Raw genomic sequence first — 17,399 nt, forward strand, 5'->3', positions numbered from 1 at the left:
CACCGGGAGCTGAGGAAGAGGACTTTGTGAGACAGCGACAGGGACAGGGTCAGGGATCTAAAACTGTCTCACCTCTGACTTGACAGCAGTCACAGAGTCGTCTGTACGCAACTGTATTGACGCAGGGAGGGGATGCATCTGTATGTCATGTTGCTGACTGATGTCAGACTTCACAGAGGAATACAACATACTGGACTCCAACTCATCAGGTTCCCCGTAGGAAACTTTACTGTCCTGTCGTTGAGTGACGAATAGAGGGTTGCTAACTGACACAGTTTGAGCTTCAGGTTCCAGGTCTGGCTGGAAGTTGACATGTGGTGATGGGATGACTAAATCCTGGTCAGTAGGTTCTCCTAAACCTAAGTCTCCTGCAGAGCTAGAAGTCTTAGCCAGCACTGGTAAGTCCACCTCTATGATGTCTGTCTCATCTCTGTCACTGAGACTGTGTCTGATGTGGCCAGTTGGCACATTTTTGTTGTGGTCAACTGGATCCGGATCCCGGGGCTCTGCTTCTTCATACTTTTCTGCGTCTGTCAGTGGGAGGTCCGGCAACGAAAAGGATCCCAGATCATCTGTGAATGGGTCTGCCCAGGGCACCAATGGCTCGTGGCCCACATCTGGACTTATGTGACCCTCTGTGGTGGCGGTGAAAGTGTGTGCAGTCTGTCTACTGTCAGGTTCTACACACATCATCTCAGTGTCCATCTGATGACTCTCTTCCATGGTTGGTTTGCAGTCCTGAAAGAAAGACTCCAGCCTATTTGAAGAGGATGAGGTGTTTAAATAGTTGGGTTCCCCGTCCATGATATTGTCGTGCCTCTCTGGAGATGATGGGATGTCAGCCACAGCTTCCCTTTGCTCATCATAGTCTTCTGGATCCTCTGGGTCTTCTTTGTGCCACCTGTTCCAGTTATGGTATGGTGAAGCGACAGAGGGGTGTCCAGACAAGTGATGCATGTCGGTGTCTGAGTGTGAGTAAGGACTAGTTATTTTAGAGACAGCGGCTTCTATTTCCCCGTATGTCCTGTGGGGAGATTTGATGTCCATATCAGAGTTCCAGCCCATGCTGTGATCATAACAGTTCTCTCCTTGGATCGGATCTGGGTGTGTGGGCGAGAGCTGATGATTCTCTGCATCCTGTCTGTCTGGAGAGTCTACGGGCCAGCTCTTTCTCAGTGGGTCCTCGATCTGAGGTGAGAAGGAACATGGCTCCCTTGTTTGCTCAAGATTCTCTATCGCACAGTGCTCTGCTTCACCAGTCTCACCTAGGTCACCTTCTACCTCTTCCTCCTCCTCCTCTTCCTCCTCCTCCTCCTCTTCCTCCTCCTCTTCCTGTTCATGCTCCTGCTCTGGTTCCTGTTCTTCTGTGACAGAGGGAAGATTTGACAGAACCAGATTAGGTTCACTGTGGTGAGGCTCTGCGATGTCGTCGATGTCCAGGGGTGGTAAAGCTGCTGGAGCTGGTGTCGGTGGTGCAGCGATGTCAAAGCAGGGCTCCTGTGGATCTGGTCTGTGAACTGGTGTAGAGGGTTTGGGCAAGAAACTGTACACACTTCCGGGAAGGTGTTCGTTACCCTCAGCGCCTGTTAAAATTGGTGCCGCCACATCAGGTGTTGGATGAGCTGGCTCTCGTCGAGGTGACAGCATCTGAATTGGGGAGTAGTAGTTCGATGAGAGGCACTCTAATCTGTCTGCTGTTGCCGATTTGTCCTCCAAAGGTTTGGAAATGGATGTGTCAAAGTCCACCTCTGAATCAGTTTGCTGTTGGAGAAACTTATCAGCCTCAGCCTTAAACTCAAGAGGCCTACAGACGTCCGAGGAGGCAGAACGACTGACAAATGGAAGCTGGAGGTTCTTTGCAGGGGTGGGGCAGGTGCCTTCCTGGAAGCTCTGGGAGTTGGTGTACCTGCTGGATAAAGAACACAAAGACAAGATATTAAAAATACATGCAACACTTAACAAGGTCAAACTAGATGATCCAAACAAGCCCCCGTAATATTGTAGAAACCATTACCTTTCAAAGAATGACGGGGAGCAGGCATTCATTGACATGGTCATTGCAGATGAGTTTTGACAGTCCAAACCATCCAACATGATGTCAGGGTAATCCTCTGCACTACAGGATGGAGTACGTGGAGTCTGCATGACTTCCTCAAAACTCGGACAGGAGATCACAGACGTAGGCGTGGGAACACCAGTCGGTCTGTTTTGATCTGGCCTGGGAGAAGCAGGAAGATGCTCCTTCATTTGGTGGCCACCAAGCCAGTCCTTTGAGTTCTGAGTGTCTGAAGGCTGGAACTTCCTTGCTGGGGACATCATTTGAACAGGAAGGCCTACGTCTTTGAGCTTTTTCTCTTTGAGTCCAGATTCTAAATTGTTGGACTTCTTTGAAGAGAGCTCACTACGATTTTTCCGCACTTCATCTGTGGACTTGGATTTGTCCTTAAGTTTTTGATCCCCAGACTTGAGTCTCATCTTCTCCATCTGCTTCATCCTTTCCTTGTGTCTTTTGTGGCGCTCCTCGATCTCTTGGTCTTTAAGACTCAACATCTGTCCAAAACTGGTCATTTGATAGTCATCATCAACCAACAGTTTTTCACGTGGACGGTTATCTTTCCGTGCTGCGTCTTTGGACTGAGGGAGCTTTTCATTCTCATCCTTCGTCTTTAATTTATTCTGGTCCTGCCTGTTGTCTTTGTCTATCAAGTCCCGGTTTCTGTCCTTTTTCATATCATGTTTAGGACTGTCTTCCTTAGACCTGTCTTTCAGAACAGTGATCTGTGGGCTGTCTTTCAGCCCTGACTTCAGGTCCTCTTTGGATTGTTTGAACGACCCAAAGCCATCAATATACTTGTTCTTTTCCTCCTTTATTTTTTCTTTATGTTTCTCTTTTTTCTTCTTGTCCTTCGTTCGATCACTGATTACACTTGACGACTTGTCCTTTTTGGACATTTCTTTCTCAAACTCCAGTGTTTTATCAAAGTCATCATCGCCATCTCCCTTACCGGTGTATGGAAATGTGTAAGGGTCAGCTTCGAGGGGCATGGCTTCTTTCTCAAAAGGAAGGCTCTCTCTGCGGCCGTAGGTTTCCCTGATCTCTTCTGTCTTGTCTCGTTTCTCTCCCTTTTCTTTCTTGACCTTTTCCTTCTCCTTGTCATGGCTTTTCTTGGATGAAGATGAAGAGGAATGGCGATGTCTTTCCTTGTCTCTGAACTTGTCCTGGGGTGTAGTTATGGACAAGGAGTCTCTTCTATCTTCAGACACATCTGTTAGAGTGATGGATTCATAGTAACTTGCCAAGACAGGCTCGTGGCCCCTGTCAGTGAAACTGTCTGAGGAAATTTCACTGTTTTTGTCATTGGAGTCATCTTTATAGTCATTCATGGCTTCCTCTTCTAATTTTTCCAAAAGTGACTTTTCATTCTCACCACTACCCTTAGAAGGTTTCCTTTCTTTCGAGTGGTCTAGCTTGTCCTTATATTTGCTTTTTGTCTTTTCTTCACTTGTGTCCCTTTTTTCCAGAAGCTTCTGCTTGTTTTTCTTCTCCTGGTTTGAGTCCACTGACATTCTGTCTTTTCTCTCCTTGTGTTTTGCATCGACACATTCCTTTTTGTCTTTGTTGTGTTTCTCCAGAGTGCCTTTTCTCTCTTTACCAGTGTCAAATATTGCCTTTTCTTTCTTCTTCTCTTTGTGTTCTTTCTCTTTTGCCTTTTCCATGTTATGTTTAACATCAGCAGAGGACTTTCTATTTTTCTCTGAAGGAAAGTGATCCAGCTCATCTGGATCCGGTGTGGAGTCTTTTCTGACAGAGTCGGACATGAGAACACTACCACTGTAGGCATCGTCATCATCATCACTTTCATCAGTGAAGATGTCTGCTATCTTGTACCATGTCTTCTCACGCAGTTTCTCAGGTTTCCTCTCCTCTTTCTTTGTCTCCAGGAAATCTTTCTCTCTTTCAGAGTGTTTGTCTTGGGAGACCTTTTCTTTTTTATCCTTGTTCGATTCCAACGACATCTTTCTGTCTTTCTCTTTACCATGAGATTCTTTGTGTTTGTCTTTGACTCCATCCTTCTTCTCTTTGGTGCCTCGGTCTGTGTCCTTTTCCTTGGTTGGTTTTTCTGTGGCGCTTTTCTCACATTTATCTTTCTCGACTTCAGCAGCCCTGTCTTTCGTTTTGTCCTTGTGCTTGTCTGCTTTTGTCTTCTCACGCTTTTCTGTTCCATCTCCTTTCTTGTCTTTCTCCTTCCCAGATTGGTTTCTCTCTCTGATATCCGATGATTTACAAGCATCAATGTCTTTGAAGAAAGCATCGCTGCCGTACTCATCTCGCACCGATTCCTGTTTGATTTTAATGTCTTTTCTTTCCTTGACGGACTCATACGAGTCTTTGCGGTCTCGACTGCTGTCTAAGGTGTCCTTGTCCTTTTTGTCTTTGCCCGTGTCGGTGCAATCTTTCCGTTTTTTTTCTCGATCTAGAGAGTGACTTGAATTTTGTTTTTGTTTTTCTGACCAGTCTTTTTTCTTTTCATTAATTTTTTCGGAAGAGTCTTTCTCTTTCTTTTTAGAAGAGGCTTCTTTCTCCGATCTTTTCTCGCTGTGGTCAGATTTCTTGTCTTTAACTTTGTTCTCCTTTCTTTTCGTCTCTTCCTTCACAGTCTCAACAATGAGTTTAACAGAGTTGTTGGCTTTGTATTCTTTGTACTCATTGATAGGAGAATCCCAACTGTCTAAATAAAGGGAGGAGTCAGATGACATCTCAGAGCCCCATCTGTCGTGATTATCATCCGAGACACTGAGCTTCGTGTCGTCCAAGCTTAGAAAACGGTTGTTGACATCATAACTTTCGTATTCAGTGTCGTCTTTCTGTGTCTTTTCTTTTTTGGATTTATCTTTTTCCTCCTTGGTGCTCTTCTCCTTGTCAGCCTTGATATGCTTTTCCTCTTTTAGCTCACATTTCCGGTCTGCTTTTGAGGAGGACTTTTCCTTGGACTTTTTCTTTTTTTCATCTTTGTGAACCTTTTGTTTTTCCTCCCTGGTTCTCTCCTTATCTTTAACATTTCTATCTTTTTCGGATTTGACAGGTTTGTCCTTCTCCTCCTTGTTTGTCTTGTCTTTGTTTGAGTCTTTTGCTTTCTTATTTTTCTCTTCCTTTGCTGGTCTATGCAGATCTTTCACCGATGACCAATCTTTATCTTCAGACTTGCTTTTTAATAGCCTGTCTTCCTTTTTTGAATGGTCTTTTTCATGTTTCGATAATTTGATTTTGCCCTCCGCCGGTGTGTCTGACTCAACAATAAGAGACTTCTGCCTAGAATCATCAAAATCAAAAGAATAACTTTTGACAAATTTTTCATTCATGTCCTGATTCAGGACTAAACTGGGAGCTTTGTCTTTTTCTTTATTTTTGTGCTTGTGCTTTACTTTATGTTTTTTCAGCACTTTCCCATCGACATCTGTTTTGGACACAGCACTGTCTACACTGGAGTTTTTGTAGACCTCTGAATTCTTCTTTTCCACTGTGTTACTGTGGACATTGTTGTTCTTCTTTTTGCCCTCCTGCGCCTTCCTCTTCACTTGTTTTATTGATTCAATGCTGGAATCTGCAGAGGAATAGTCAGATTCACTCGACAGCCTAGTTCTGACGGAGCCTGAAAGAGAACTGACATCTGACCACGTAGGAGACGACACAGTCTTCCATCCATCTGTCCTCCACTGCTTTGGATGCTGTTCTGCTAATGATGCTGCTTGTTTTTGAGCGTTTAAGTTACTGTGGGAAGAGGATGCATTTAAGCCAGCGGATTCTTTCAGGCCTGCTGCTGAGGAGTCCTTTACACTGTTTAAGCCCTTGTCATCCTCACTCTCCAAATCCCCACAGTCAGAGTCAGAGGTACAAAACTTGTCATTAACCTTACCAAACCGGATCTCTTTACTCACATTATTTTTGCTTTCTTTCTTTCTTTTCTTTTTTACTTTATTCTTGTCTTTCTGTTGTTTAGAGCTCAAGCTCGAGTCTCTCATCTTAGTTTGCTGTGCTTGTTGCCTTATCGTAGGCGCTGGTGTGAAACACAACGTCCTGTCATCTTCGTCGGAACTGTTACTGTCAGAAATGATCCGTCTGACAGTTTTCTTTGGTGTGAGTGAGTTGCTTTTGGAATAGGTTTTGACCTCCATTTTGGGTATGGAGATGAAGCTGTTAGGCTTGGTAATTGGGTCTTTGCGAAAGTCTTTCTTCAAAAGGTGTTTATCGTCCACAGGAGGGACACGTTCCTCCTCATCATCCTCATCAAATTCATATTCATCTTTGACCGGAGTGACGGCAGACTTGGGAGGCTCTATGGGTTTCCCTTTCAACTTTAGGCCCTTCTCAAACTCTGAGTCTGTGTTATTGCCATCAACAGAGCTTGATGGAGCAAATGAGGGGGCATCTTCCTCCTCTGAAGATTCTGAAATGTAAAAAAAAAAAAAAAAAATAAAATTAAAACATTTTAAATGACAATAACCTTGCTCTAAATGAACCTCTAAGATTCATACCTGATAAACTTTCTTCACTGGAGGTGTACGTGCCTTTGCCCAGCAACAAATTTAGCATCGTTGGAGAGTTGGCAACCTTCAGTGGTGTTTCACCTCTTCTGTTGCTTTGTCGTGGGTCTGCGCCATAACGTAACAGCAGCTTTACTACCTGAAATTGAATCAAATACAACATACACTTACTATAAATAATACAACTATCACAACAGGTTAGTCACAATAAAAGAACAAACATGATTTACTTCTTTGTTGTTATGAACTTTCTGGAGGAAAATGTCAAGAACTACAAAGAAGATTTAGAGGATGAAGAAAACAAAATGCAGCCCACCTAAAAGACTATGACTCTGTAATTACATTTCTGATGTATTTTTACTGGAGATACAGGTTCCAGGTTATAACTTGGCTAAACTGGGCTCACTGTTATTAACTAATGACTTATGTTAAAAGTTGTTTATTGTTAATAGATAACACAAAATTTTCTTCAACTGACATCTACGTAACGCTCTTTCTTTATACCTTGAAATGTCCATTATTGGATGCATCATGTAAAGGTGTGTCGTCATCCAGACCCTTGGTGTTGACCTCTGCCCCGGCTGCCAGCAGCTGTTTGGCCACATCATAGTACCCCCTATTGCACGCCTCATGCAATGCAGTCCAGCCTAAACATGAGAGTAAATAAGAGCGGTAAAAGAGTACCTTGCAAAAAAAAAAAATCTTCGCTGCTCTATGCTGAGCAAAGAGCTGTGTTCTCACCTGCAAAGTCTTTTACATTCACATCAGCTCCCTCGCTGATGAGCTCCTTGATGCGGCGTACCTCTCCACGAATCGCTGCTCTGTGCAGCCGAGTCTCCCCTCTTTCATTGCGTTTATTGACTTTGTCTTTGGTTTTAGATGCAGAGTTTGGTGTCCCCTTCTGACCCAGACTGGATTGAGACTGATGCTTTGGTGTTGTATCTGTTGGCAGGGATGAGACGTTTCATGATTACACAACAGCAGTTAACATAAAAACAAGTACCGGCCACAAGGTGGCAGTCTTGTACTGAAAGACAGCAGAAAAGGAGTTTTCCTTAATTGAAGCTCTTCAGCAGTTTATCAATCAATAACGTAGTGATAACATTTAAGACATTTATTGACACAATTTATAATGCTGGGTTTGCAAAGAAAAGGTATGCAATGATTTCTTCTTAATATGCAAAGTATTTAAAATAAAATTCACCATCATTTTACTACTGAAATCATCCAGCAAAGTAACACAGGTACTACTTTGTATCTTAAAAAAAACTGATTAATTATTACAGCTGTTACATTAAAATCCATAAATACAGTATGGACATGGATATAAATAATTTAAATCTAGTGTTATTTCCAAATGCAAGCAATCAGTTGAATTTTCATTTTTATGTAAAAAAGCATAATAGATATTGTTTCATCACAGGCAACTGGTATTGTTAGAGAAAGATAATTATATTTGATTAAAAAAAAACATCAAAAAAAGTCATTCAATGCTGAAAAACACACATTTAAGCCCCTTCAGATTCTCTCTCTTATTTGCCACCCCTCCACATAAGTACGACGTGTGCCCCATGATGAACACGCACCTGGACTGTTGACCGACTCCTCAGCTGTCATTTGCATGAGCAAGGCCACTTGCTGCCGTTCAGAGAGGGGGTACCCCGCCCGGATCCCTGGCATACCCATTCCAAACGGCATGCCGGCCTTCCGAGTATTGGTGGGCTCCTTTTTAATGCGCTTACGCTCTGGACCTGGTTTTTCTGTAATGAAGGCAAAAGAAAGATTTTTAATGTATAAAGCTTATACAACTCTGCAAGAAAAGGATTTAGATAACCTAAAAAAGGCAAAATGACACAATTTGGGTAAGTTTAGTATAGTTAACAGATATGTGGACTCCCACCCTTGTTATATTACGTTTCACCTTTACATTTTAACCTACTATATCTCCTATTCCTGACTTACTTTTTACTTATTTTTTCATTATATATCTGCACCTAAAAGCTGCACCTTTTGACTTTTTTGGGGGCAGATTCTAATTTCTTGGTAAATTTTTTGGTAAGTGACTCGCTGAGGCCAATTTTTTTGGAATTCTAATCTCCTTCAATTGTCAGAACAAACAAAAGCAAAGTGTTCTCCACCTCAGCATTTTAGTATCATAACAAATAGAGTATGACATATTTCCCACAAACTGCACTCGGTCACAGGTTCTCTCTTCGGTTCAACAATTTCAAAATACTTTCAAAATAAAGTACTTGGTCACTGGGACTTACTAAACCTATACTACTATAAACATGTGCAATAAGTCTTCATAACAAAACAAATGCTGAATGATTGTGTTTTAAGTGTTTGGTTTGGTTTGTTGCTTGGAATGACTCAGCTCCCCCACAGTTGACCTTACTGTATATATTTACAACATGCTGACCAACAGGCTGATCATTCTAAAAGCCGTCCGATCAGCGACAGTTTGATCACTGCATCCCTAGTTTTAAATGCTTATTATGTTTACCTTGTAGAAAACATTTCCTTGAGTATTGCTTTAAGAATAAATATCTGCCTGTGTTAAATTACACCTGACACTTGATTATGTCCACTACCTTCACAACCATATCAAAGATAAATACTATGCAGGTAAAACTGTATGAGAGGTTACCAGGTAAAAGGGCAAGACCTTTTTCTTACAACCTTCACAGCCATATCAAAGGTAAAAGGGCAAGACCTTTTTCTTACTAGCTACACAGAAGGAGACACCAAAGGCACTGTGTTGGTCTGTTTTTAAGCCCATCAGTACAAACAAAGAAGAGAGGAAAGAGGGTGTGACTTGGCAGAACCACAGTTATTATGAAATATCTGGTGTGCATTTAAATTCAGCAAGGCTTTGCCAAGGTCAACTCACGTCTGCCTGCCTGCCTGTCAGGCCAACTGGAGACATGGGGCTACTGGACAAAGGCAGCTGTTCCACAAAGACACACCCAGCAATTATTTTCAGTAGCAACATACCGTTTGATGACCCTCATGGAGGGTAAAGCTACATGGAGCACTTTGAGAGTGAAGGGATATTTCCCACCGTTCACAGCAGAAAAGCACTCAACGTTCAACTAAAAAGTCAACCGCAAATTTAAATTTGCATTTGAGGAGAAACCACTCGAACACAAAGAGTTCTGATTGTCTTTTCAGAGATGATATTTTTCAATCCACCTATGGCTACATTGCTCAATGTTACAAACAATCAAATTTAAAGTACAGCAGACAGAAACAGAGAGTACACATTTAAAGAAATACATTTCCAGTAACGTGCACAGAGCTGATGAACTTTCACTAACATCTGCGAATGCTTATTGCTAATGTGCCCCCACCCCTCTTTGATACACTCTCGTGTTCTCCAAGCATTTGCCATTTAGACACATTCCTTCTACTGAGACTTAAACAGCAGGAACCACAGAAGCAGTCCAAACACGTTTTTTGAGCAGAAGAACAGAAGTGCTACGCTTGCCTTTCCATTCTGTTTACACAAATTAGAAGGCAGTTATTAGCCTGATCATCTTAAGAGGGAGGCAACTAAACAACACACGTTGTCAAAGAGTCCACCAGACATAGTAGAGCATGAATGTGACACGTTGCTCCTGGATTCTTTTGGGTTTATCAACCTCAGAATTTTGGGAAAATGATGATGTACAACACTTTGTGCATGTTTTACTGACTTACAAAAATAAACTAACAGTTCTGTATCTTCATAGTATAGCTCTCAGTTGGTCTATTTCAGGAATACTGCTGGGCCCTTTGTGTGCGTCAGTAAAATGATATTGCTCAGCTTACAGACGAGGCTGAAACCTTACTCTCCCTACTGCATGAAACTTGACGAACAAGATAGGAGAAAAGGATAATAAAAAAAGTAACGCAAGCTAGAATGAGATAGTCACACCATGAATAGATTATCTATCTTAACCTAGATGGGAGGGATCCACATCAAACATAAATGTAATATAATAATAGCTCGATTTTGATATGGCATGCAAACAATCCTTCAGTGGTTCCCAGCGCCAAAACAAGAGACCGTCTGGTTCAGACGGCCAACAAGAGGAACTGCTCCAACCAGTCAAACCTGATGGATCGGCCCAAAACACACTACACTAGAACAAGTTCTCTTTTAAGACGAGCACAAGTTGCATAAACAGGAAGCAAAGGAAGAAGTGGCAGGAAGTGGCGAACAGGATGCATTGAGCAAGAGAGACCTAGAATATATGCAATGACCAGGGTGAAGATACAATGCTGGGTCTGTTTGCCCCCTCTGGCCAGCTGGCAAATGTGCTGCACATTGCTTTAATAAGACAGTAAATGGATAGCTTCTGTTTTCTAGATTTAGCCACAGCCTGGTACAACCTACCTGGGCAGGAAGACACTTGATGTACATGTAATACATGTAATAATCTTTCCCTTAATGCAAAAGGTAGGTTGTTGGAGTTGCAGAAGTCTTTAACAACTCAACACACTTGAAATTATACTAAAATGATGAACTGAAAACTAACTGTTTGATTAATGAAATTATACTAAAATTGAAGATGAACTGAAAACTAACTGTTTGATTACAGCTCTCTTAAATCCAACAATGTGATGTGATAACAAGCAAAATGACAGAGAATGTGGGGAAAAACTGCAGTCCCAATGTAGCTGATATCTCCATAGTCCATATTTTAAGCAGTGACCAAACCAGAGCAGCCTAGGTCCTAAGAATATCATGCTAACTTAAAGGTTAGGCCAAGACGGAGGTGCAAAAGATGAAAATGAGATCAGACATTAATGTGTGCCTGATCAGACAAAATTATTCTGCCATCATATGAGTCTAACCACTCGGCACTGATGAATGTAGTGGCTGAGAGAACAAGAAGGAGAGCAAAGAAGAGGAGGAGAAACAGTAACGCTGCTGTCTGTCACTCTTCATCTGTTTAAAAACAAATGGTTATCAATTAAGCATCACTGACAACCGCTTGTTTTGTGTTTTTTTTTTTTACCAGAATCACTGCGACATTGTGCCATCCAGATGTTAACCAGTTAAAAAACCAGATCAGCAAAGCCAGGCAGCGTTGTTGCTGGTTGTTCATGTTGAGTTCCACAAAGGCAGTGGGAGCTGTTTGGTTTTGTTGTGGGAAATGGGTCACGTGACATGCATGCACTTCAGTGAAGGTCAAATTGTGACCATAAAAAGCAATCAGGGAGTGAATGTGTAAAGCTGTGCTCCAAAATTCTTTTTTTAACAGTGACATGGTTCTGGAGTTTTTGGGCAGGAAACATTTCATATTACAATCAATGTCTTTATTTTAAGGCATCAAAGTCCCAGATGCTTTTGACGACTCGTTTTTCAGACCAGTTTTTGTTTTTAGAAAAAAGCTGGTAAAGTGACAGTAACTGCAGCAGGGACGCTATTGCCCTATCGTGGATAAACAGTAAAGGAGACAAAAGACAAGACTTTGCACTTACTTTCTTAGTTAACACGGAATAAATGTGGTTATTTGACACAGCTACATTGGAGATGTCAACACACTTTCCTCAGAACAGACCCAATTATATTGCACTCAATTAGAATAGCAGTGAATACAAGATCTATAACTATATTATGTAGGATAACATTACAATGACATGAGCCTAGGAAGGGTCTGCACCTTCTTAGATTGTCAACACCAACTCCTATGAAAGAAGTTGGTGTAAGCTTACAGTTCAGGGCTAAAAAGCAATTAAGTCCAATCCAATAGGACACCCTGCTATTAGCATTTGAAAGACACTCCCCAACATTGTTCTGGGAGTTCACACTTTCCCTTAAAGAGATGGGTGGGTTTTACTTTCCTAAGCCTCAAAGTAAAAATGGTTTGAAACATGAAAACTATGACAACAATTTCCCAGTATAAACACGCACAAGCACAGTATATTCTCTAAGCTAAACAGGAAGAGCACATACATTTGCTTTTACACACCCACACATTTAAAATATTACCAATAAACTGTTTCAGTCGGTTGCAACAAACTCTTCTCAAGATTTAATGAACATAATCAGATTTGATCAGTGAAGGCTATTGAGCACAAGCAATTCTACGATGATAATACAGAACCATCTTTTAACCATTACATGTTCCATAAAAGTGAATTGTGATTATGTGTTGCATTTGACTGTGGGAACACACCACTTAGGTCTCCCACGTACACAAAAAAGACCTGAAGCAAGAACTGAAAGCCCTCTAAAGCAGTGGTTCCCAACCCCTGGGTCAATTGGTACAGGGCCACACAGAAAAGAATGCAACTTACATTATTTACGTTTTGTTTATTAACTGATTCTAAATGATTTCGAAAAAATTACCGGATTCTCTCCGCTGCATCTGTCTGTGACTCACACTTGATGCATGATAAGGTGCTTGCCTCGATCACATCTTACTTACATCCGCTACCTTCTTAAAAAGTCTGCCCGGCCAGTAATACATAATACGTTACTGCCAAATTGAAACCCCCAACCTAAATGAACAAATAACAAACGTCTTTGGAAAATGAGAAGTGAAGAGCCTGCGTCTTCAAAGAAGAAGAAAGCTGCATTTAACAGACAATTCCAGGAGTCCTACTTGAAATATGAATTCATTGCAACAGGTCTTTCCCACGCACCAAGCATGTGCTGCGTAATATGCGCCGAATGGCTCTTTAATGAAGCAATGAAGGCTTCAAAACTTTTTCGCCAAGCATTCTGCATTGAAAGACAAGCGCGCTGTTACGAGGACGCTGCTAATAAAGTTACATACACAGTGTTTATCATTATATTTAGAAAAGTTTTTAGGTCGGTCATATCATTATATTTCGTTTCATTTATCAGCCACACCTTAAAAAAATTGTCAGACATTTAACCAATCTGTGGTGCAAAAAAGGTTGAGGATCGAAGACATGATCCCTACTTAAAAGCATGACTACCTATCTCTCAAAGAGCCATTGCAAGGAAATAGAAATTGCAAAACAGAAATTCTAAAATCATGCAAAGTCCTCGTTACCCGAGTCAGAATCTTTCTGGTCTCCATTAGCTCCAGCAGTAAAGGGCAGCTTCCTTTTAGGGGCCTTTTCTTTTATCTCCTTGACCCCATCACTGCGATCCAATTTGGGTGTCTTGTTCGACAACACCTTATCCTGTCAAGGAGACAAATGAGAGCATAAGAAACACTGCAGTTGACACAATGGTTACATTTTATACTATTTAACAGTAAAATAAACTCACAAGATGTATCAATATTTAAACCATTCCAAACTGAAAGTACAGGAACTAAAGACTTCGACAGTGACAGAGAGAACAGGTCAATTTTCATTTTTATCTAGCTCAATTATCAATGGAGCTTCTTCTTACAATCCTAGCTTTGTGGGCACAGCACAGAGAGGCAGACACATGGAGAGGAGGCGATACTGACGCCAACTTAGTTTGTGGTCTACAGCTGCTGGAAACAATCACAAGGCCGACTGTGTGCTATCAACAGATGTAAATACTTATGTGTTTGTTCAAAGACTTTCTTTGTTGTTCTCATACATGGCAAGTTCGCTATTCTGACCAGCAGCTTCATAATAGTTAGAAATGACAAATACATGTCTAGAGTTGGGCAGATTGAGTTCATATTTTGTCTTTTTTGTCTATGTTGATATAACATAGACAATCAGTCTTTGTTTTCAATCAGAAAGAAGATATCCAGAAATTCTGATAATCTTATTCAAATTTGTATTCATTTGCTCTTTATTCATTTTGTAAAATACCAAAGGAAAGTGAAAATGGGCATGTGAGAACATTTTTATGTTAATTGTGTTTGCATAGCAAATGAAAAATCTAATATAAACAAATCATAGAGAACAGTGGGGAAAGGTCAACTAAACACACCAGGAGTGGGATTGGTCAACCTTGAATCACTTATTAATGATCTGAAGAGCTGCTAAACCGCTATTAATTATAGTTAAGAATAAGATGTCTTCTTAAGGACACAGGACATAAAAAGGTGCAGAGAATGCCACCCTAGCGGTGCAAGGTCAATATCAGTTTAATCATTATATATGCATGGGTTTACAGACTCGTAACGTATATGCAGTCATGTGCAACAGACACATGCTCACTTCATCTTTTTCAGTTTTCCACTCTCCTACTGATCTCATTCTGTCCTCTGGGCAGGTTTTCCATTATGTGTTGACTCTTGGAACTCCTCCCCCTGCCCTGCCCCAGTCACAGGACTATGATGTCATGTTACAGTAGAGGCAGTGTCTGCTACAGTTAGCTGATGTTTCTCTCTCGCCCACATTTCACCCAGAAAAAAAGTCACAGCAAAAATTACAGTATCTGGGATAAGGAACTGAGACATCACAGAGTACCCTCGGTAAATCAAAACTTAAAAAAACAAGAATGGGAGGAATGCAGAGCTTGAATCATAATCTAAAAGAGGGGATTAACCACCACTAAAAACCTTATTCTAAGACTTTCATCCACTTTGCCTTCACAAGACACCCTGTTTGGTGGTCTCCTAGCAATTCTAGCTCTGTTCGTTTCGCTCCGTTTTACACCCACCCCTGTGCTCTCCGTTCCCTCCCTCTTTTTCCTCTTTGCCAGAGTCTGATGCAATCCTTTGCAGAGGGCTGTAAATCCATGCCTGCATAAGCTGCACCTCTTCTCTCTCTTTGCTTCTCAGCGGAGCTGTGTTCAGCTAAACAGTTGGCACACACTATGACATCATCAAGCTGCGCCCAACACATTGCTCTACAGCAAACAACATGACTGTACATGTGTGAAATGAAGAAAACACTCCTTGAATAACATTTTGGGAACGGAGTTTTGGCAGGTCGTTCTTACTGTGACCGAGAAAATTCAGACAGCATTTTTGTGTGCCTTTGAGAACTATTTCATTTTTTCTTTTGCTGAAATACCATTTTCTGAAGCTTACATAAGGTGTACCTTGACATGGTAATGTTACACACAGGCCAAGCAAAACAGCAAATGATTCAACTATAAATATTGGGCCCTAAAATCAGGAGATGGTGATTAGCTGTTATATCAAGTTTAAAAGCAAAGAGAAGAAATAAATAGAATTATTCAACTCAGCTGCCAAAAATGGGTGAGCTGGATGAGATTCAGCACAGTTGTTTCATAACTTATTTTGAAAATCTCTCTCATCAGTTTTTTACTTTAATGTATTGTATTTGTGTTTCTGCTGGTATAGCATTGGTTAACAGACACTGACTTTAAACCAGGACAAACATTGATGACAAACAAGTGTAACAGAAACATACACATGAATTAACCATTTCAAACAATACTAAAATAGCTTCCAATTACTTCCAGCGCAGATATCAGTCAAAATAACAATAATAAAATTACTTCCAGCGCAGATATCAGTCAAAGACTTTTATTCTGATGACTGGTTTAAGATGACAGTAGGTTTGTGCCTACATATAAGAGACAATAGGAAACTTCAATCATTTCTTCCTCCTTCACAGCGTAGTGAGACATTGGGATCAGCTAAAGCATAGCATTACTGAAACTGTACAAACAATATTGTTCAGTATAATTTAACGTCATCGTCACAAGCCTATCAGTACGGAAGTTGTAGGGAGTAACAGGAAGTAGGAAGCTAGTTTCTGTTATAGGTTATTCCTAACCCCAAGTCATGAGGTCAATAAAACAATTTTGTTATTTACACTGGTAGTGTAGAGGCTTTTCAGCATAAACACTGTAGATGAGAAGCGTTAGTTTTAGTCTTACCTTTTTCCCACCCTGCTTTTCCACCATGTCGGTGTTGAGTGGGAAGTGGTCCAGCTGGGGGGTTTTAGAACCCCCACCTTTGGGCATCGTTCAGCTCTCCCCACGCCAAGCTTCATTCACGCTGCCATTGCATCGTCATCAACCGTCTGAAACATAAAAACATGAAGCACACAATTAACTATTTGACTCTTGTTCTTCAGAAGAAAATACAATTAAAATGTAGGGTGATAGAGAAACCTCTAAGGTGCCTATAAATTATATGCATTATTTTTATTGAGATAAAGTACAACGATGATGATGATTAAACCACAGCTACCATGTGATTATTCTGATAACATTTTTATTTGATTGACAGCCCCTGTTGGTTGACAAGACAAGGAGGTTGTAGTTTCTCCACAAGTAAAGACATATTTTGTCTACTCAGCCATTCCTGCCATACTTTCAGTGGGTGTCAACTACAGGTGCACTGATTGTAACTTGCCGATAATGATTTTTGCTGATTCCAATCTTTTTCAACTGACAGCGTTTACAAATCGTAAAAGTTGTTGTGCAGCCAAAAGTTTTATTCTAATCACTAGGAATTTTGAAACATTTTTCACAAACTGCACTCATTCATGGGTTCAACAACTTTTAAAATAAATACTTTTATAAACATTTCAAATAAAATATAGACAATACATAAGTATATTGTACACACTCTCTCTCTCAGAACACAATGTCAAACAAAAAACCTGGCAATTATTCAGCGACTAACCTAACACAATGTACTAAAAATAAAATGCTTAAAACTCCTATCAACACTAAGGAGCAGAGTAGACACATGCTGTAAATGCAACTTGGTGGGAAGGCTTGTCATGGAGTTCTTTGAAAGCAGAGCAGAAGGGGACAGTGGCTGACTTTCAGACCTTTGCGGTAGGTAGACAAGGTTGGTTTCACATAGAAGACTTAGCCAGAAGGAAATTGGTGCCCAAGTATCGGTCAACACAAAATCAGCACAATACACTAGATGTAGCAACTTTGCCACTGAGTATTTCTAAACCGAAGCTTTTTATTTGTTATTTTTGTAATTTGTAGTGTTCAAATTCTATTTGTTGCACAAAGCACACAA

At 40.8% G+C, this 17,399-nt stretch overlaps 1 protein-coding gene across 1 annotated transcript; it reads right to left on the reverse strand.

Moving 5' to 3' along the window:
* Window positions 1–27: 27 nt before the first annotated feature.
* On the reverse strand, window positions 28–16,455 carry ankrd11 (ankyrin repeat domain 11). The gene is made up of 8 exons (XM_025053876.1): window positions 16,292–16,455; window positions 13,560–13,692; window positions 8,130–8,303; window positions 7,285–7,485; window positions 7,048–7,190; window positions 6,535–6,682; window positions 2,015–6,446; window positions 28–1,909 (listed from the first exon to the last, which is right to left on the reverse strand). The coding sequence occupies exons 1-8, from the start codon at window positions 16,376–16,378 to the stop codon at window positions 58–60; spliced, it is 7,170 nt and encodes a 2,389-aa protein (XP_024909644.1). The 5' UTR covers window positions 16,379–16,455; the 3' UTR covers window positions 28–57.
* Window positions 16,456–17,399: the final 944 nt, after the last annotated feature.

The sequence above is a fragment of the Cynoglossus semilaevis genome, unplaced genomic scaffold (genome assembly GCF_000523025.1).
Source record: "Cynoglossus semilaevis isolate Cse_v1.0 unplaced genomic scaffold, Cse_v1.0 scaffold1337, whole genome shotgun sequence".
NCBI lineage: Eukaryota > Metazoa > Chordata > Actinopteri > Pleuronectiformes > Cynoglossidae > Cynoglossus > Cynoglossus semilaevis.

Excerpts from the sequence above, each read along its gene's own strand:
- ankrd11 (XM_025053876.1), bottom strand. The coding sequence starts at position 16,378 with ATGCCCAAAGGTGGGGGTTCTAAAACCCCCCAGCTGGACCACTTCCCA. Across the intron at positions 8,304-13,559 it reads CCAGAAAGATTCTGACTCGG|AAAAACCAGGTCCAGAGCGT; the intron begins GTAACGAGGACT and ends CCTTCATTACAG. Across the intron at positions 6,683-7,047 it reads CCAATAATGGACATTTCAAG|GTAGTAAAGCTGCTGTTACG; the intron begins GTATAAAGAAAG and ends ATTCAATTTCAG.